Source organism: Lutjanus erythropterus, chromosome 7, assembly GCF_056507025.1.
Source record: "Lutjanus erythropterus isolate fLutEry1 chromosome 7, fLutEry1.hap2, whole genome shotgun sequence".
Classification (NCBI taxonomy): Eukaryota; Metazoa; Chordata; class Actinopteri; order Lutjaniformes; family Lutjanidae; genus Lutjanus; species Lutjanus erythropterus.
Window position 1 is genome coordinate 29,803,343 of NC_139323.1, and position 21,424 is coordinate 29,824,766.

The following is a 21,424-nucleotide window of genomic DNA, read 5'->3' on the forward strand; positions in this document are numbered from 1 at the left end:
CTACAAACTGACACTTTTCAGCGGTGTGTGTAGTTCTGGTTTACGGATGCTGAGGAGGAGACTCGTCGGTGCTCTCACTTTAAACGCACACAGACGTATTATTATTATTTTTTAACGGATCTTTTTCGGTCAGTCTGACAGCAGCCTGTAAACAGAGATGGCCCAGTGCTCCGAGTCTGCTAACGTTAGCTCCGCGGTGAACGGAGAGCCGACCAAACAGAGGAAGGTGGCTGTTATCACCGGCATCACCGGACAGGTACGTTAACGTTACTCATTCACTCACCAGTTAGCCTCAGGTTACACTGTAATGAATGGACGAAGTGCTTAAAGGCAAAGCTAATAACTATTATTATGTATTTCTTATCGCTTCTGCATTTAAAACATCTTAACGTCTCCTTGGTCGTGATTTCGGTTAAAATAAGGCGTTTGTTTATAACCGCCGCTGCTGGTTAGACATGTGGCAGGTGATAAAAAACTCTTTGCCCTTATCTAGACCTTTCCTGTCTTCGTCCTCCGGCCTTTGAGCTGTGTCAGTCCCCTCTTGACTAAACGTTAAGTTAGCTTTAATTACACTCAAACTGTGCCTGGAGCTGTTATCCCTGATTCTCGTAAATGCGTTCAGTTTTGTGTGTGAATGAAAGAGAAATTATAATTTTCCAAGACGAAATATTGTTTTATCCTGTTATTACAAACACATGCACTACAAGGAAGTTGTCACAGCCGGGCAAACAGGTTTTTCCTGCATCTGGCACACGCATCATATCGCCCCGCCTCTTGCCCCCTCTCTCCTCCTGTACAGTCATTGTCTGCTCTGATAACTTTCTTTATCAGCAGTATACAAGACTGGGAAAGTTACTTTATAATACTAACTACTTGTTAAAAGTGTACTTAATATGCTAATCCAAGTATCACAATATTTCTTGTTGCTTTTGGATTATCAATACAAGGGCTGCACAATTAATCACAATAAATTCGCAGTATGGCCAAGTGCAATATCCATTTTGCAGAACCAGCTGCAGCTGATGATTATTATTCCTCATAGTCGGTTCTCATGATTTGTCAGACACTTATTGGTTACTTGTCCTTGAACACACAGCTGCTTCTTCGGAAGAACATCTTCTGATATCACGAGCACATCCTGTCCCCTTTGATAAGCACTTCATAATCATCCTGTCCCAACCTCTTTGTTTTCCTTACTCCATAAGACAGAGGTTCATTGTCAGTTCCTTTTACACTCTGTGTGACTGTGTACTGATCCTTTGCAAAGCTCAGACAATATTGGTCTTTGTGCCTGTCCACCACAACACATATTCAAAAGGGCTGCACAATTAATCGCAATTAAAATTGCAATGTGCCCATTAAGTGCAACTTGCAAATCACAGAACCAGAACCAAATCACAACTTTTTTAAAAAGGTAAAAAATGTGTGAGGAAACATCACCATAATGATGTACTGTGGTGCTGCATGGAAAATGAAAGAAAACATGTTTGGTACAGACTTGAATAAATATCACATCGCGATACTGACTTTTCATTTTTGGATGAACTATCCTTTTAATTGTTTTTTTTTTTTTTTTTTTGGTCAGTGAACATGAAAATTGCAGTTGCAATTTCAGACTGGACTTTTTTGCCAAGTCATGTAGCCCATATTTGTAACTGTTTGTCATATAGGTAAGCTTTATTATTATAATTAGCCACAAAATATATGCTTGAATATGCAATTATACAGAAAAGTAGTATTTTATACAAAACGTGCCGTTTGTTATCAAAATTAAGACCCAATCAGGGCCTGTTAACTCACTGGTCAGGTGACAGCCAGGTGCTTACAGGTGGTGGAGAGCAACTGCAGCGCCTGGCTCTACAAACTGCTTGATGTCCTGGTTTTATTGTTGACTAGGTGTGCATGAAGTGCCAAGAAAATATCCCCCACACCATTACACCACCACCACCAGCCTGAACCGTTGAGACTCATCAGACCAGGCAATGTTTTTCCAATCTTTTATTGTCAAGTTTTGGTGAGCCTGTACGAATTGTAGCCTGTTTCCTGTTCTTAGCTGACAGGAGTGGCACCCGGTGTGGTCTTCTGCTGCTTGTAGCCCATCTGCCTCAAGGTTCGACGTGTTGTGCGTTCAGGGATGGTCTTCTGCATACCTTGGTTGTGATGAGTGGTTGTTTGAGTTACTGTTGCCTTCCTATCATCTCGACCCAGTGTGTCCAGTCCCCACTGACCTCTGGCATCAACAAAGCATTTTTGCCAGAGAACCGCCGCCCATTGAATATTTTCTCTTTTTCGGACCATTCTCTGTAAACCCTAGAGATGGTTCTGTGTGAAAGTCTGAGTGGATCAGCAGTTTCTGAAATACTCAGACCAGCCGACCAAAGCTGTTCAAAGTCACTTAACTCATCTTTCTTTCCCATTCTGATGCTAGGTTTTAACTTGAGCAGGTCGTCTTGACCATGTCTACATGCCTAAAGGCACTGAGTGCCTGTTGTGTGATTGGCTGATGAGATATTTGCGTTAGCAACCAGTTGAACAGGTGTACCTAAGAAAGTGGCCGATGAGCAATAGAGCTGGGACCTACGTCACGAAGCAGAACAGACAATGTTCTGTAGTTATGTAATGACCCTTCCTTCTTCTATAGACTCCTTGACAGGCACACAGCAGCCTGCCTCACCTCTTTCTGCTTCTGTCTCCCTGTACTTTATGTTTCTGCTCTGTTTCTCTGTCAGCAGTATGTTTTATGTTGCCCCCCCAAAAATACTCTGTTATCACAGCAGCAGTTGAGGCTTTTGTGTTGAATCTAATCTGAACCACAGAAACACCCATGGAAACAATTCAAGCCAGCACAGGCAGGGTCGGTGTCTGGTTTTGCAGGTCTGATTAGGTGTACAAATAAACCATTAACCATTAGACCATTTTAATTTCAGTAATGGATTTTATGCAGACAGTTTTAACCAACTGAGATATTTTTTGCTAATTAGTAAGAGGCAAAAAAAAAAAAAAACTTTAAAAGCGAAGGCTTAATTGTTGAATGAGATTTTTTTTTTTCAAAACAGTAACTTCAAATCTATGAACAGTTGGTTTGTTGTTCACAAGTAGGGTAAGAAAGGGTGAAATTTGGGACAGAGGAGTTGAGCGCATCATGTCAGAAGGACTAAAATGTAGAGAATAATTTAAAGTAACATCAGACTCCTCTCTGATAATTTGTTATTAGTATTATGACGATCAGTTACAGATTCTGAGGATTTTATTAAACACAAAGTGTCCTGGTTGTGTTTATAAGATGCCTGAGCCATTATGCACATTTGACAGGTGTGTTACTGTTATTTTAAACTTCTTTTCAGCAGCTAAGATGATCATAAATCTGTTGGAGCTTACAAATACATTCTTTAGATATCTTTTATGACAATTTCTTCCCACAGTTGTGGCCACACTGTCTGTCATCAATCAGTTATAGTCTACTCGGTGCAACAGTTAAAACACGTGAATAGTACTGATATATTTTACAACTATTAGGAACTGCTTTCTTTTTGCAGCGTAATCTACCGGAACTACTTTAGAATCTACCAGAAATACTTTGTGGCTACTTTACTTTACTAATTATATTGTAATTCTCCACATGGCATTTAGTGTTGTGTGGTGATGCCAGCATTACTGCACAAGAGTGGGAATGTATGGAAAACTAAAAGAATTTCTACAGCTTGACAAGTTCTTTAAATCATAAAGAAATACAATATGATATCGTCGTTCAGGTCCAACATACATAAATATTTTGTGCATTTGAAGATTCACTGTGATCTGTTTATATTAAAGGGATAGTTCAAAAATGAAAATCCAGCCATTATCTAGTCACCCTCATGCTGATTGAGGGTCTGGTTTATTTTGTTAGTCTGCAAAATGCTGATGGAGTTTCACAGGAAAACAGTGTTGCAGAATCATCCAAACAGTGGAAGTGAATGGTGACCAACTGTTGGTCACCAAACTGTTGGTTTTTTTTTTTAGCTGCATTGTACAAAGAGCAGCTCAGGCACGACAGGCTGTAAACTTTACCAAGTGAGTCTCAAAATGGCCATAAATCACAAGACACACACTCTTACATTCTCTGATTGCGTGGGAAATCTGATTTTTGCATCACAGTGTTACACTTACATGTTACACTGAATTGAAAAGGTAAAGGTGTATCACCACCCTGGCCTGTAGCTGTTGCTTTGTTGAATAAAACAAAGCGTTAGGTGACAGGCAGAGACTAGTAAATCCAAGCAATCCAAATAGCCTGTAGGTCTTCCTTAACACAAGCTACTTCACTGGATGCAGGAAGAGCAGTAGATTTCACTCTGAGGTTTCTGCCTGTTCAAGGAGAAATCTGTAATAGATTTACTGTAGTAAATCATAAAATGACCATGATATGTCATCAGATTTTTAGGACATATGCTAAGTTGAAATACTCACCTGTCTGACATCAATACTGCAACTGCAGTGTTGCTCTTTGAAATTACCTGTCACTGTTAAATTGAGCAATATGTTAATGAAGTCTGGCAGGCAGTGAGACAACTGAGTTATAAACAGCTGATGAACTTACAGTGGAGGACTCATTCTTGCTTTTTATTGTCAGTTCACAGTGTTGCGTGGGTTCTGCATTCCTGCGGAGCTCCTGCAGCCTGCAGAGCTTCCCCGAGTCTGAGGAGGAGGCTGCAGGGGGAAACAACTCACTTCATCCATAGATCATATATTAAACAGGATTTAAACTAATTTAATGTACAATCTGTGGCTTCAACTTGATATATTGCTCCTTTAAAAGGAAGTTTTTCCTTGCCACAGCTGCCCTAGTGCTTGCTCTTGGTGGAAACGATTGTATGAAGATTATGGTCTAGACCTAAACTGCCTTGAGATAACTTTGTTTTGATTTGGTGCTTTACAAATGAAGTTGAATTGAATTGAATTGAATAGCTCAGCTTGCTCAGTCATTGTAGCAGCATTGGAATTTATTGCTTCAATTGACTACATTTACCATCAACACTGATTGGGCAACCGCATAAAGAGTGATGAATTTACCCTTTAATGTGTCTCTCACAACATATGGATTTGAAATTCAGTCTTATAATTCAAACTGTGCATCGATAGAGTGAAGTCAAGATTACAAGAAGTCTCTGATCCACCTGCCTCTTTCCTTCAAGTCTTACAATAAGATAACGATACAATGGATGACTTATTACATGAAAGTCTAATATATTCACTCAGTCTGTCAACACAGACACATAGACAGTACAAAGTACAGTTGATAATGCTCGTTAGTGCTTCTATTAAATTAACAATTTGTGGACACATGGTGTTGGACTGTTTTATTGGTCAGGTCAGTTGTTTAATGTTGTATTGAGTGAACTGGGCTGGTTATCCTTCGATGACAGTTTATACACCTGTAAAGACACCTTTATTGATTCATCACTTTGCATATGTCTTTCAGTTTGTTTTAAAAACTGCAATAAGCATAATGGATATTTCTGTCAGGTCCAAGCAGTTTAAATGTACAGTCTTCTTCCCACTAGTTAAACCCTCACTAATTTATTTTTTAGCCACTTGGGGACAGCTGAAATGTGGATATATTATCACATTTTGAGTTCATATGGTGAACTTATTAGCACACATAGCTCATATTGCTTATACAGGAGATTTGGGGCAATGTGTGCTTTCTTTTGGAGTCATGTTTGTGTCCACCAGCTCCTGAGAGAAATATCTTTAGCAGCTAAATGCGCCACTGTGTTCACCAACTAGTCTCAAACTGTGTCTGTTTGGTGCTGGTTAGACTCTATACAGCTGTTTTTTCTGGAAAATACTGCCTGCTTCAGCTGAAAATGCAGTGATAAACCAACTCACATTAGCTGAAAGTTGCTATAAAGCTCCTTCCACATCCACGTATATTAAAATTACTCATGGGTTTTGCTCTAAAGCAGCAGTTCTCAACTTTTTTCAGTCATGAACCCCCTTTGAAATAATTTTTCAGCCCAGTCCCCCCTAATGAGCTCAAAACATTTTTGTTATAAAATAAAGGCCTTAGACGTACAATACAGCACTGCACCATCAGTGTCAGCTCTTTCAGGTAAAACCTATTAAACCATATCCTCCATTATTTTGATGGTATTTTGATGGTATTTTGCTGGCTTGGTTTTTGCTTTCTTTTAGATTTTTTTCTTCATGTTTTCAGCTGTATTACTGCTACATTTCAATCATGAATCCATTTTCTTGATTCAGTACAGAAACTGGCTTTCTTCTCTCACCAAATATGATTGCTTTTGTGCTTTCTTTTTCCTTTTCTTTTTTTTTTTGCAGTCCTCCCTGGGGTACATGTACCTCATTAGAGAAGCACTCCTGTGAAGCAGTTACGATGTTTGAGTTGGGAAAGAATGATTCTGTCAGATAAGAGACAGGTTCAGAGTCCTTGATAGTTTGTTTATGACCACCAACCAAAATGGCAGTATGTGTCGGCCTAAACTCAGAAAAGGTTGACAGTTAATGTATGGAACATTTGATGGGATTTATAAGTGGTGACTAAGCCTGGGCGATATTGCTGTCTTATCATGAAAGTGAAGTTTCATATTGATAAAATAAGTTTAATGTATGACTAGCCTCAGCTGCTCTTGTATTTTACACACTATGGTGTTCTGATTTGTTATCTGTCCATCCACCCATGGATGGCAAAAAGAAAACATTAAAGTTTATCTCTGGAGGAGTAAATAAACCATAATTTCAACCTTTTTTTCTTAAAAAAATACTGAAAAAGTTATAGATTATTAAAAAAGTTGACAATTGATTGAATTGTTGACAACTAATTGAAGCATTAATAGAATAATTGTTGCAGCTCTATTCCAAAGCTTTTTTTAGGCTACATAGACATAGTTTGTTCACTTGTCTTCAAATCTTATTTTTACGCTTTTACGTTGCTTTGAATAAACAATCTTGCAATATAAGATGAACAAAATCAGGCCTGACCAAGTACAGAGCACCAACCTTAAGAACGTTTTAATATTTAGTGCCTTATACAGAATTCTGTCACAGTTAAAAAAAATACTGAGGAAGTATTAATTCTAGAATATATAGGTGTTGCTATCCATACACCGCAGTAAATGTGCCCTTTAATTATAGGATAATCTGAACTAAAACATGTAGACAATGGGACAATGGGCAGAAAGGTGTGGTGGCTCAGCAGAACTGGACTGACTGGTATTCATAAATGACTTCAATATGGGTCAGTGTTTAAGTTACACCTCTGGAGTGATGGTTTCCAGGATGTTTGCTATCATGTTCCTCTTATGACTTTATCTTTGTCAGTTTCTTTGCCTGGAGGTTGGGATTGTTTTGTCATCATTGTGGTTACAATAGGAAAGGACAAGGACCTATTCATTCTGTCCTGAAAACCTGAGAAGACCTGACCTGCAAGTCAAACATGCCTCTAAGGCCTCTCAGGATTGAGGTTGGGATGAAACATTGTTTTTTTCTTTTTTTGGTAACAGCTTTTTTCAGTTTTTTGTTTAGTTGATACTATTAATTGATATTTGCTGATCAGATCTATTAACTCAGTAAATGCTTATCCGTATGCAGATATGCAAACATGCAGCCTGCAAACCAGACGAATCTACAGAGCTCATGTTTTCGTTTGCTCGGACAGATAATTCACATTTGCAGAACAGTCGATAAGCTGTGACGGAAGACTCAGCACTTAAGTAGTGACATCAGTAGGCTTTCAGTCTCATTATTCCACAAGCATCAGCAACATGAGCCTGTCTGGGCCATTTGCATCTGTGGTTCTGTGTGTGTGAGAGAGCGAGTGTGTGTGTGTGTATATACATTCTTTGCAGTGTAGCAGTATACACAAAGAACAGCATGGCCTGTCTCTAGTTTCTTTTCATTATGGCTGCATTATGTGATCAAAAAAATCAAGTTGCGATTCTTTTTGACAGATATTGTGATTGTCATATGCTTCACAATTAGTGCAAATGATCATTTTTGCATCTGATTATTAATCTTCATTGAGAGAACGTGTAGCACTGCAACTATTGATCGAATAATCCATTCTTATTTTGATAAACAATATATCAGTTTGAGCAATTTTTTACGGAAAAAAAGGCTTCTTAAATGTTATTGTCTTCTTGTAAGTAATATATTTGGATTGTGGGCAAAACAAGACATTTGCAGATGTCATCTTGGACTTTGTGAAACACTGATCAACATTTTTCATAATTTTCTAACATTTCATGGACCAAATAACTAATCAATCAATTGAGAAAATAATTGACGGAAGAATCCTTTATTTTATTCTTAATCCTTTGTTTTTTATTTGGATCCCCATTAGCTTTCTCAAAGTGGTCGCTACTCTTCCTTGCGACAACAATAAAAATACATCAATTTAAAATCACACAGTATCAGTGAGACAATAATATTTAATATCAGCCCAACTACAGAATTGAAGATGAGAGTATGCATAAATAACAAAAGACTAGATTTTAGTGTAGCCTTCACAATCAGACAAGATAGTCTGTTATGCATCTCACACACACTGGCACGGAAAGAACAACAAAGAACTTATGATGAAAATAATTGTCTGCTGCAGCCCTAAAATCATGATGATGTGACATTGTGACCAAACAAACATGTTCTCTTGCATTGGGAGAACAAGATTTCTAGGACAGAGTATCTCTGCAGCTCTACTGTACTTTCTTATAATGCTGTCTTGTCATACATTTATTAAAAAAATTGCAGCCTCTGTTGTTTGGATATTCCACTTGTCCATATTGCGATTTAGATAAATTGTGCAGCCCCTAATTTTCCATCAGTGGAGAACAGCAGGGGAAATAGAAAAGGGGGGAATGTTTGTTGGTATGAGTTGACCGTTCTCAGAATGCAACCTTGGAAAGACAGCTATCAGAGGTCTTGGAAAGTAATTTGCAAACTCTCACATTCCTTTGTGAAGCAGCACTTTCCAATGTTCCTTCTCCCCTTGTTCTCATTAACAGGAAACGAAGAATAACAGCGTTAATTCATTTTTATTTCGCCGGTCATGGCGGAACTGTCGAGCCCATGCAGGAGGCGAGCAGGCAGGCATCTGGATAGACCATCTCAGAAGTCACTAGCCAGGGTGTCAGGGTCACAGTGATGCCATAAATCGCCTGGCTAACTACTGTTCATAAATTTCAGGGCAGCATGCTGCTCGGTCTGAATATTTTCGACTGCTGTCTCAGTGTGAAGTATCGGGGTGAGAGGGTGTGAGTTATGGGAGACCACCTGAGTGCCAAGGCAGAGCTGCAGAGCCGGGTGGGGGGCTCTGGCTGATAGTGCTGTTTTACAGTCCGGGGTTATGAAGAGGACAGGTTCAGCCTCTCCGTCCGACAGTAAAACTTTATTTTGGCTGTGAGGTTCAGACTTCTTTCTTCAGCTCCTCTGGTTGGGAAAACAACGCTTCGCTGTGATACGACCCCTCGAACTGTTTGATGCTCCTGCTACAAGCCTTTATTCTTCATCCTTTGTTGGCGTTTGATACACTCGTCTCATTCCTTCCTCGCCTCCTTCCACTCACTCTGTGTTAGCAGCGCAGGATAGGATCTGAACGAGTGCCAGTAATAATAATCATAAAGCTAAGAATCCGTGCACACGTCTCCTCTGTCGCTCATAATGGCTGCTGATGGCTCCTTCAAGGATTCCTCCTCTGAATGAAGTCTGCTAACTCTGCTAACAGGAAGAGATGTGTGTTCAGCTGCAGTTTGTAGTAAAAAGCTGAATTAATTTAGCTGACTTAGTGGCAGTGGTGGACTGGAAATAAGTACATTTACTCAAGTACTGTACTTAAGTACAAATTTGATACCTTTACCTTCCATGTACTCCACATCTCAGAGGCAAATATTGTACTTTTTCCTCAACTTCATTTGTCTGACAACTTTAGTTACTTTACAATTTTGCATACCCTTTCTGGAAGCCATGTATCTGAGACCTATGTATCTGTAAATTTGTCAATTTTTAATTTGAACATTTCTGTTAAAACTGAAGGATAAAGAGTTCTGTTATTCATAGAGAAAATTGTCCTGCTTCTTAAAGGGACCGTCCACTCCAAAATCAAAAATACATGTTTTCCCCCTGGCCTGTGCTGATCTGGTTTGGTGTGAGTTGCAGAGTTTGAGATATCTGCTGTAGAGATGTCTGCCTTCTCTCCTGCTGTGGAGCTCAAAGCACCAAAAAAAAATTTATTTGAAAAATGCAAAACCAGTGTCTCTTTCTAAAAATCACAGTAGGATCTACTTTCTTTCTATTAGGAAGAAAGGAGTTCTGTTGGATCCTGTTTGTTACAGGACTTGTTCCATTGACTTCCATTATATTGGAGGGAAGGCAGAAGTCTACAGCTGATATCTCCAAAACTCTGCAACTGGCTTTCCAAAAATCTAGATGGATAAATAACACTAGAGGCCAGAGGAAAAATTCTCCAGTCCCCTAACCAAGGTGCTGGCTTGGACCTGGAGCTGGTACTCAGGCTGCCCACTGCTCCTGATGTGAGGATGGGATGAGTGCAAAGAATGAATTTGACTATACTGTAGATGCCTGGAGCTGCAACCATTAAAGTTAACTGATTGTTAATCAACAGTTACATCTGTGAACTATTTTAATAATAGATTAATTGTTGAGTCATGAGTTTTTAAGAACAAATGTACAAATTTTTCTGGTTTCTTTACTCCTCTCTGACAGTAAAGTAATTATCTTTGGGTTGTGGACAAAACAAGACATTTGAGGACGTCATCATGGGCTTCAGAAGACATTTTTCATCATTTTCTAACATTTTATAGATCAGACAACTAATTGATTAGTCAAGATGATAATAATAATTTTTATTTGCAGCCCTAAAGTTGACGTTTACCTTTCTATTTTTACTGAGACAGAAGCAACAGTATATCTGCAATATGTGGGTGTTTACAGTAACTTTGAATTTGGAGTTTGCTTTCTAAGTCGTGGAGCTGTGTAGTGCCTGCATGCAGAAGAAATTCCTTCAGAGCTTCTGATTACTGATTCATGTTACCAGAAGCTCTGCACATTGAGTGAAGAGCTTCAGGATGCTCTTCACACTGCTCGCCAAATGTTCCCACTCACTGCTGTATGTATGCGTTTGTGTGTGGATGTGTTAGTTAGTGGTGAAGTGTGTGATTATAGTGTCATTAAACCATATCAGGGCTAACTGTCGACCAGTGGCGTGCTTGGCAGCTTCTCCTTGTGGTCTATTTAAAGCACATTAAACAGATTCATTTGTAGTTACTACACAATGACAAATAAACAAGCGTGCGGTCATGAACTCTGTAAATATGATGCCTGCAGGCACACAGGCTGAGCACTTAAAAAAACCAAAAACAACATCCATTAGGTATGTAGTCCTAAATGTTAGGCACGTGGTCCAAACCCTAATTAAGTATCAAAGGTTGAGCATCCCCCCTCACACTATTGGTAATGGCTCCAATCCACCAGCAGGGGGTGCTCACAGTACTCTTGTTGAGCACAGACATGCTCCTTCCTCTCTTCTCCCTACAGGCAACATAAAGTCAGGCTTTCCATCCGAGTGAAAGTGATCCCTCATAACAGCAGAGGAAGGACTCAAAAAATGTTGCAATACTTAGAAATATTTAATCAGAAAAATTTCCCATTTTCAGAATGTTTTTGGTGATTTTTTTTCCCTGTTTTTTTATATTACTTGCATTTTCTTTTATTGTAATGAGATACATGATGAGGCTGCATATATTGGTTTATTGTCAGAACAGTTGCCTGTTCACAAAGAGCGCATGTCGCCGATTTCAGATTAGTTTACTAATCTGCTAGTTTGGTAATCGTATAATTGATTTTATTCATTTTTTAAATAAGAAAAATGTGTCAAATTCTCTGATTTCAGCTCCTCTGATGTGAATAATTTCTGGTTTATTTAGTCCTCTATGACAGTTAACTGAATATCTTTGTGTTGTGGACAAAACAAGACACTTGAGGGCGTCACATTAGACTTTAAAAAAGATAGATCAACATTTTCCACCCATTATCTGACTTTGATAATGCAAATTCTGTTGCAGAGGTTGCTTTTTTAAATTACTGTGCTTATAATCTTTGGCTTGTGGGCTAAAAAGGGACATTTGAGGACGTCGCCTTGGGCTGTGGAAAACAACAGCAACTAACTAACTGATCGAGAAAATAACTGATAAGTTAATCAATAATGAAAATTATCACTGGTTGCAGGCCTAGGGCTTTCATGAAAATGCAGCTAAATGTAAAAACTCAATGAATTTAACTTACTTATGCAAAAAATAAGTAATTGAATTACTATTGAGTCTTTTTATATCCTTTCACCTCATGTCTTTATTCTTTTGCATCAAATTGCATCAAATTATGGCGAGCAGTATCAATGAGAGCATCAATATCGATACAATTATTGATAAAATCCTAACAATACCCATCCCATTTATTTGTGTAAGGTGTTCAAAGAGAACTGTTTTTGTGTCATGCTGAAACTTTGGTATTATATCGGCACAAATATTTAAAGACACTCAGTTGTTGACACAAGTGTCCAAGATGCTGAACTAAATGTTTCAGAGTGATAATGATTTAGGATGGCAGTTTATGATTATTTTTATTGTCAAATAATCAAGAAAATAACAGACAGATTAATCGATTAGCTGTTTGATCTACAGTATGTCAGAAAATGGTGAAACAGATCAAGCAGAGTTTCCAAAAGTCCTCAAATGTCCTGTTTTGTCCACAACCCAAAGATAATCAGTTTACTGTTAGAGAGGAGTAAAGAAACCAGAAATTATTCACATTTAAGCACCTGAAATCAGAGAATTTTTTCTTTAGAATTACTCAAACTGATGAATCCAATATCAGAATAGTTGGCGATTAATTTAATAATTGATTCATAATTGAGTAATCGTTGCAGCTCTGGTATGAACATTTTACTGAGAATCACACACACAAACACAGACAGAGCAGTGCGTGGTCTGATATCGATGTGTATCCATCCTCTTAATCAAACTACACAATGATGATGTGATAATGATGATGATGATGATGATGATGACGGGAATGTTGATTGGAGTTAATGATAGCACTCTTTGGGCGGGGCAGTTCTGATGAGCGAACATTGTTAACATTTTTCCAACACATGGAGTGATTTAGTCCAACATCAACATCAGATTTAGGTTGTTTTTTTCCTTCTGTTCGTTCTCTCTAACCTGATCGTTGTCCCTCTCTTTATCTATGTATTTTATTCTGTTCCTTCTTATCCTCTTCTGATTTATGTTCATATATATATTTTTTAATAGTGGTATTTTAAAGGCATAGCATTTTTTTTTCTAAAAAGGGGAACTGCAGAATACATAGAGACAAAATTGACACAAAAATGAAATGTCTTTAAACGCACACGTATTTTCATGTGTAGTTAAATCGAATTATATCTTTTTGAGGAATAAAGAAATTAAACATGAAAATCACAGCATGCTAGCTTGACTTTGCAGCGCTTTGTGTCTAAACAAAGCAGCGTAGGCTCATGTTTTCAGATGATTAGCTGGCACAGGCTGATGTTGTTAATGATGATGAATCCCAGGAGAAATTTGGGACAGTTTTCTTTTTTTTTGGTCAAGCAAAGAAATGGCTCTACTGGTCAGCGCAGTATGGTCAAAATTCATACCGTAGTGCACATTTATACCCTTTATATCATTCACCCCTAAGTAGCAGTTTAAGGATTCCCGCCTGTACCTGAACACAGTTTACACTCTTGCTCCCCCTGCAGACAATCCTGAACATTCAGGGGGAGAAACAGTTGTAACTTTCATAACACCACCATTCAGATATGAGGCAAACATCGTCTTACTTCATTTAATACAATTAACTCTCACCTTCCTGTAGCTGAACCGGCCCTTTGGCCTGGAGTAGAGAGATCATATTGTCTCAAAGGCCAAAATGAGTCTTTGGAGTTTGTGATGTGACACTGAACTGGCAGGTGAGCATGTAGTTGTGTGTGTGTGTGTGTGTGTGTGTGTGTGTGTGTGTGTGTGTGTGTGTGTGTGTGTGTGTGTGTGTGTCTGTGTCTCCAGCCCCCTGCTCCCACCAAGCTTCCCAGCTCCCCATAACAGGAAACAGCGAGGTGAGGCCAGGGTTTATGGGCTAATACGGCCTCAAAGGAGCCTCTTGTTTTGAAACAGAGCTGCAGCTCTTCATGCTTGTTTTCCATATTGGTCTGGCGTGGAACGCTTTGACCCTGGCACAGGGGCAGGAAAACATGACACCGACCGGAGCTTTGAACGCCGTGGGGACGGGCGAGGGGCTGCCAGTGCCCGTGCCCATCTCCCCCTTTGGGTTAGGCAGAAACAGGTTGGGCATCAGTGCCAGACGACCGCACAGCCAGAGTGCTGAACCTGCAGAATCCGGCAATTATCTTAAAAAAGCATTCAGAGTAGTGCTAAGACATAAATTCATTTTTAGAAAACAAGTTTAACATTTGTTATTAGTGTGTCCTCAAATGACTGATTTGGCACTAATTTTGACTGTGCCAAAGTCAACAATGAAAATGAGAAGTGTGTACATCCAAATTAAAAGGCTTTATTCAAATAAAAAAAACAAAAAAAAACGGCTTGTTCAAGCAGTGGCCATGAGGTACATAGAACAATGTAACCAAGAAAACCTGTTTAGATTTCATTTAAAGCTGCTCTATACCCACCTGTCAACAGATGGTGACCACATTAACCCATGCAAAAATAAACATACTGTACATTTACATACATATGCTGCTTTCAAATACATGGAGAATGACAGTAGGTGATGCACAGGTGTTAAGAATGCTAATTAATAATGGATGAATACCATTTATCTACTTTAGTTTCAAGGTCATTCTCACGATTAATGGGACACTTTGTTAATGTTTGTAAATGCATGTGACAGTCAAAATGTCTGTTGTAAAAAAAAGCCATATTAAAGGAGGTATATGTAGCAACTGCACGTCCAAATAGAGAGCTGGAGGCACAGGCAGTATATTAAATATGTTAAATCCCTATTTAATATACAGTCCAGTGGAGTGGATTCCTCCTTAGACGTGAGGAAGCTCAGGTAGGCTGCAGGAACACTGCAGGAGTGCAAGACAAGTGCAGCATCGTAATTTAACAATAACAAGCAATGATGATGATTTCACTGTAAGCGGATCAGCTGTTTAAAAAATACACTCTCTGTGACTGGAGTTCAGTGACTGCCTGTCTCGCTGCCTGCCTCACTCTATTAATATTTTACTCAATTTAACTACTATTAACATCGACTCCTTCGAAAAGATTATTAATGGTTTCTCATACTCATAAACTGACACTTGCTCAATCTGCGAACATTCAGCATTAGTGACAGGGACAATACATGCAAGGAACTTGAACTGGCAACGACTAAGCTGGGGAGAAAAATATACTATATTTGGGCTGTACTATATAATGTTAGAGTGGGACCCGAAGCGCGTATTTCAACTTAACATGTCTCCTCAGGTTCTGATGACATATCATAGTAATTTTAAGATAAATTACAGTAAATATATTACAGATTTCTCCTTTTTAAGCAGATGACAAGTTACAAATGACAACAAAAACTGTCTGAAATCACTCACTCATTCACAACTCTCTACTCACTCTGTTGGGATTTCTATGTTGAGGATGGTACAGTGAGCTCACGCTTTAGTGAGACACTTTCAGACAGTTCTTGCATCATTTCCTCTGTGATGGGAATTACATAACTGATTTTGGTTTTATTTCAGTGCTATGCAATGTGGCATATAGTGCTTGTTTACTTTTCACGATGCATTGTGGGATACTTTAAGTCCACTATATAGAGTATAATAATTCACACTATACATTCCTACAGCACCACATTATAGCATTCTCTGAAAACTGAAAACTCAATATCTGCTTATAAAGAGAGAAAGATTTGGTTGAAAGCTCTAGAACAAAGCTAGTAAGTAAACATTTTTTGTTACGATTGTTATTGCAATGCAGTAAATTATAGTATTGAAACCCCCATTCAAACTATAAGCCTACCTCTAAATGAACATAGCTTGAAGAAAAATAAAACCAGACTACTGTCCTCAAGAAAGTCTCAATGTGCTCAAATCTTTAATCATAGTGAAATGAATATGAACCCCTGGCTGCCAGATATGAGGGAAACTCGCATTCAAAAACCTTACAGACTAACGCATTCTTTGGATTTTGAAGCGGTGGCTGAGTGGAAGCCCCGACAACTTGATAGCTCTAACTTCAGTGTTTCAGGTTCCTGAGTGAACTGAAAACCTTTCGAAGGCTGACACATAAGGAAGCCAGCAAATCCTCATCCTCATAATCCTCATAATACGGATATTTCAGTTTCATACAGATTTCAGACAGGAACCAGTACAAAAGTAGAAAAATGGCTTCCTGAATGCCTGCCTCAAATTGTTGGAATTTGGAAAAACAACACCTAGAAAAGTGAGCATCTAAATTTAATGTAATATTTTGTTTTGGCACATTTACTTTACAGTTCAGTCTCAGTGCTCTCATCAACCTTGTTTTCAGCAAACAAGCAACTATGCTACCAGTAATTAAAAAACAAAACAAAATAACAAATATGAATGAAGAATCTGTAGCTATGATTTAAAAAAGATATATTAAAATACAGAATAACCAATTAATCCTTAAACTAATGTTTCCTGCAAAAATGTCAGAAAACACTTTTCCTCAGACTCTCAAATACAGAGATTTTCTGTTTGTTTTGTTTATTATCGTATTAAACTTAATATCTTTGGGTTTTGGATTGACAAAACAAGACATTTAAAGACATCACCTTGGTCTCTGAGAAACTGGGTTGGACATTTTTTGCACTGTTTCCTGATATTACAGCCCTAGATTAAGCATAACAATTAACTTTATCTTTCTTATCCTGCTAATAAATAAAACAATTGGAGAGCAAAAGAGGCTGAATGCATTGGCTGAAATACAATCTGAGAACCCATCGACTAGCCTCCGGCTCTTTTCTCACGTCTCAATTTGCTAATCAGACTTTAACCAATGACTGGTGCATGAAAGAGGAAGTCTTGGCCCAGATATCTGTTATCATCCAGATATCCTCTGGCTTCACTGGAAACCCTGAAACCTTGGCTGTCCCCTGGGGGCTAGACTGTCCTCAGATCATGCCCCCTGTGGTCATAAATCATCTTATACTGCTTTAATGCAACTCACTGTGACCTAACATGAGAGATAAATTCTCTGCTCTTTCTTTTAGAGACAACTACCTGAGTTTTTCCAGCTTGTATTTTTCAAGTGGTGACTGTAAAACTTCCACAGGAAAATCTCTTGTGTTCTTCGCTCCATGTCTTGACTGACTTGGCCCACCTGTGCAGTCTCCCCAGGCGGAGCAGGCCCTGGTGCAGGCACATTACCCCATCCTGCCCAGTGCTGAGTGCAGGAGCCTGAGGGTCCCCCAACCTCTACCCCCCTCCAAACCTTTCCTCCCCTGCTCCCTCCCCTCCATCTCAACTGTTACCCCCAGACCTGGAGAGGACACATGGGGCTGGCATGCTGGCAGTGTGCAAGTGTGTGTGTGTGTGTGTGTGTGTGTGTGTGCGCACGCACATGTGTGAGGGGGATTGAGGGATGAATGCCATGACTAGTTCGGAATGTTCCAGAGTGTTCCAGAATGTGCGGTCGGAAAGTCTGAGCAGGGAAAAAAGACGAGGAGTAACATGGGTGAGGGGAACAAGCCCTTATTGACAGGGCTTGCTCCCTCACACACCAACACACACACACATTGGCCCAACGTCTGCCCAAAACTCCTGATTCATGTGGATGTTACACCTAATGATTGCAGGACTCAGTATTGAGGAGGCTTCAAGAGGGCTGTGAGTTTTTCTTTTACCCAGCCTGTCCGTTAACAATATACAGGTTTACTTTCCAACAACTCACTGCACCAGTTTCACCAAGAATTGTAGTTAAAGATCATTCAGAGTCGGGATGCCCACATCAATCGGATGCTGATCTGTATCAGACAATATTCATAAACAATATGTGATTGGGAGATGACGCATGACCGATGATTTTTAGAATAATTATTCACCCTGTGTTGCCTGATGTTGCCTCCACATGAATGTAGAATAAATCCAAAACATGCAATCCAGACTTGTTGAAGTTGACGTCGCTCAGCAAAACATCTGTTTAAAAACTCTCACACAACTCACATAGTGTAGTCCAAACCCTATTATGCCCAATACTTCCAGAAACCACGCTAATGAAATTAATTCTGGCAAAAAGCCCTGAAGATAAACTAGTACCAGCAGGAGGTGTGCAGTGGCGGAGTTTTCACAATAAGTCTTTTTTTTCTGTTTGCTATGTTTGTGAGGTGCCGGCTATATTTTGTCAGAAACCTTGATTTGAACCACTCAGGTTTGCCCTGTTAAAATTACTGCTTTACACTGTCAATAGGAACTCAAAACCTCAAACTTATCATTCCAAATTAAAAGCCCACCAGACCCTTCGTTTCTTAGCAGGGCTTTTATTGTGAAACATTTGCAGGAACATGTTGTGAAAACTCACTGACTTGCAGCTCCCAACACAGTGGTAAAATTCTGTATCACTGGTTCAGTTTGACTTAATGTCACACTGAATAATGCTATAACACCTCCTATGACAAATCAAAAACTTCATTAGCCGCTATGACTTTTAGACGCTCCGCAATCGATCAACAGCAAAAAAAAAAAAAAAAAGAAGTTGAGAGTGTGTTTCACAACAGTTCTCTGTTAAGCACCTGTTGACATACTTATTCTTACTTATTCTTCATTGAAAACTTTTTTACCATCTTGAAGCAACCACATTTTCCGTTGTTGCTGGTCTTAGTCTTTCAGTCTTTCTGTCTTTCGTTGCCGCATTGTTTCAGATTTTCCCATTGTGTAGCTGAGACATCAGACACTTTACTGGAACTGACATAAGGGAACGAGCGATAAGATAATCCTTTATTGATTATCTTATCTTACATAAACGGCAGAAGGTACAAAACACTTCTTCTTCATTAAGTCAGCTGAACATGTCGGGGAACGTTCCCCACTCTTCCCACAGTGGGGAGATGGGGTTCGCTCTGTTTTGAATAAATTGATTATTTTAAACCTGTAAAACATTTTAAGTCTTCATTATCTGTGAATATTTGTCATTTGAAACATCCTATGATTGTGTTTATTTTTTTTCCTTTTGTCTGATTATTTGATAGTCCACAAATCATTTGTGGACTATCAAATAATAAGAATAATGATTCATTTGTCAAATGAATTGATGGACACTGATAATCAAATCATTAAAAAAAGTTTTATTCCAGTTTAGTGAAAAATAATAGCAATTAAAATACTGATATGTTTACATTATCATATAACTCAAACATTACACCACATGAACTGGTAATTAATATTATTTTAGGGCTATTCTGACCTAATGGTTTTATACAAAAACAGACAAAAAAATGTAATAACATTGGCTATTACATCAAAATTTATTTCAGATCATTTATTGATTACATTATCAATGATTTCCATGTAAGTGTTTTGCATTTCTATCTGTTTAGAAGATGTTTTATTATGCTTTTTAAAAATGTCCAGTATAAAATCATGCTTATTTTCTTTATTTTCTGGTCTCCCTCTGTTATATTTACATGCAATTAATGATGTTTAAGGGCTGTAACATATTTACTTTGTATTTATCGCTCACTCTTTTGTCTACCTGTATGTTTGATCCTTTATGTGCCGCAACGATTAATTGGTTATTAATCAATTATTAAATTAATTGTAAATTATTCTGATAATCGATTAATTAGTTTTAGTGTTTTTTAAGAAAACAAAAGTCGGCCTTGGGACACATGGATTAATGTTTTTCACCATTTTCTGTCATTTTATGGACCAAACAACTAATTCAATTTTTTGAGAAAATAATCGACAAAATGATCGTTTGTTGCAGCCCTACTGTAACGAGTGAATTCCCTCAGTGTGGGATAAAAAAAACTTTATCTAAGCAGTCTTCACCTATTTTCACCTAATGGCATATTAATAATAGCACATAATTCAGGCAATTTCATCAAAATCTAGTTTACATCATCTGTTAATTATCATCTATTTAGCAAATATTTCATTATGTTTTTAACATTACGATTTTCCCGTGGCCTTTAGAAAGTCTGTTAATTATATAAGTTAAATAACTATTACTAGTTATTGCATCAACATTTTGTACACCTCTGCCTGTGTGTATATCTGTTATTGGTTATTGTAAACAACAGAGCATCAGTTTTGGTTCCACTTGGCTCGTAGAAAATACATCAGAATAATTTATACTTGGTTTTATCTTGAAATCAGTTTGCACAAACATGAGTGGGGAATGTTTTATCATGTTTTGGTTGTGTTGCTGGGATTCAGTTGATAAAAGAAACTCTAATCAATATGTCTGAACCACGCACTTGTGTATTTTTTTTAAGAATTGTTTTCTTGTGTCTTTTCAGGATGGTTCCTATCTGGCTGAGTTCCTGCTTGCTAAAGGCTATGAGGTGAGAGAGACCCAGACTGCACACTTGCCAGTACCAAGAATTTGTCCTTTGAAAGCTCAGACACACACATATGCAGAAATGAATGCAGACGCTCACGAATGCCAACGAACACAGACGCACACAGAGCGACATTCCCTCGATAAGCAGCATCCAGCCGCAGCAGTGTGTGGGAGCTCCTGAGGGATCCTGACGTAACTTGACAGCTTCATACACGCACTGACTCAGGCTTCACCCCGATAAGACCTTTTGTGTTGCTTCGGGACTGTTCACCCCTCAACTTTTACCCCGGGGTCAGACCATTAACAGGGAAATGGTTGTTATTATACCGTCATACGAGTGAGGTCACAAACTTTCACCTGCTGCGCCATGTGTTTTCAGGAGCACAAAAAATCAACAGCCGGTCGATGGATGCAGAGGTTAACAAGCTGTTTCTGACTGACTGAAGCTGCTTTCACACCCATGAAAAGTGACCATACAACACATGTGCATAAACACACATGTTGCACCAGAGCTCATTGTGTTTTCCTGACAGTAGCTGCATGACTTCATTTCCCCTCAGATGTGTAGCTGCACACGCACACACACACACACACACACACACACACACACACACACACACACACACACACACACACCTCACTATCCCAGCCTGCCTGGTCAGCTTCGCCATCTGCTGCCTGCCTCAGAGGCAGCAGAGGGGAAGTGGACGGGGTGCAGGCTATGGATGCTGCATGACGAGGGGGTGGTGGATGGTGGGTGGTGGTGGTGGGGGGTGGCATTAAAGAGGAGCACACAGGCAGGCAGGAAGTGCACAGTGAATAAAGGAAGTGAGGTCAGGGCACAGCGTCCT

General features: G+C 38.9%; 1 protein-coding gene across 1 annotated transcript in view; it reads left to right on the forward strand.

Annotated features, from left to right (window-relative positions):
* The window catches only part of gmds (GDP-mannose 4,6-dehydratase), a 215,955-nt gene continuing 194,531 nt past the window's right edge, over nt 1–21,424 (forward strand). The window contains exons 1-2 of the mRNA XM_084723497.1: nt 1–256; nt 20,530–20,574. Coding sequence (XP_084579623.1) covers nt 158–256; nt 20,530–20,574 — 144 coding nt within the window. The 5' untranslated portion in view covers nt 1–157. The remainder of the gene's footprint in view (nt 257–20,529; nt 20,575–21,424) is intronic.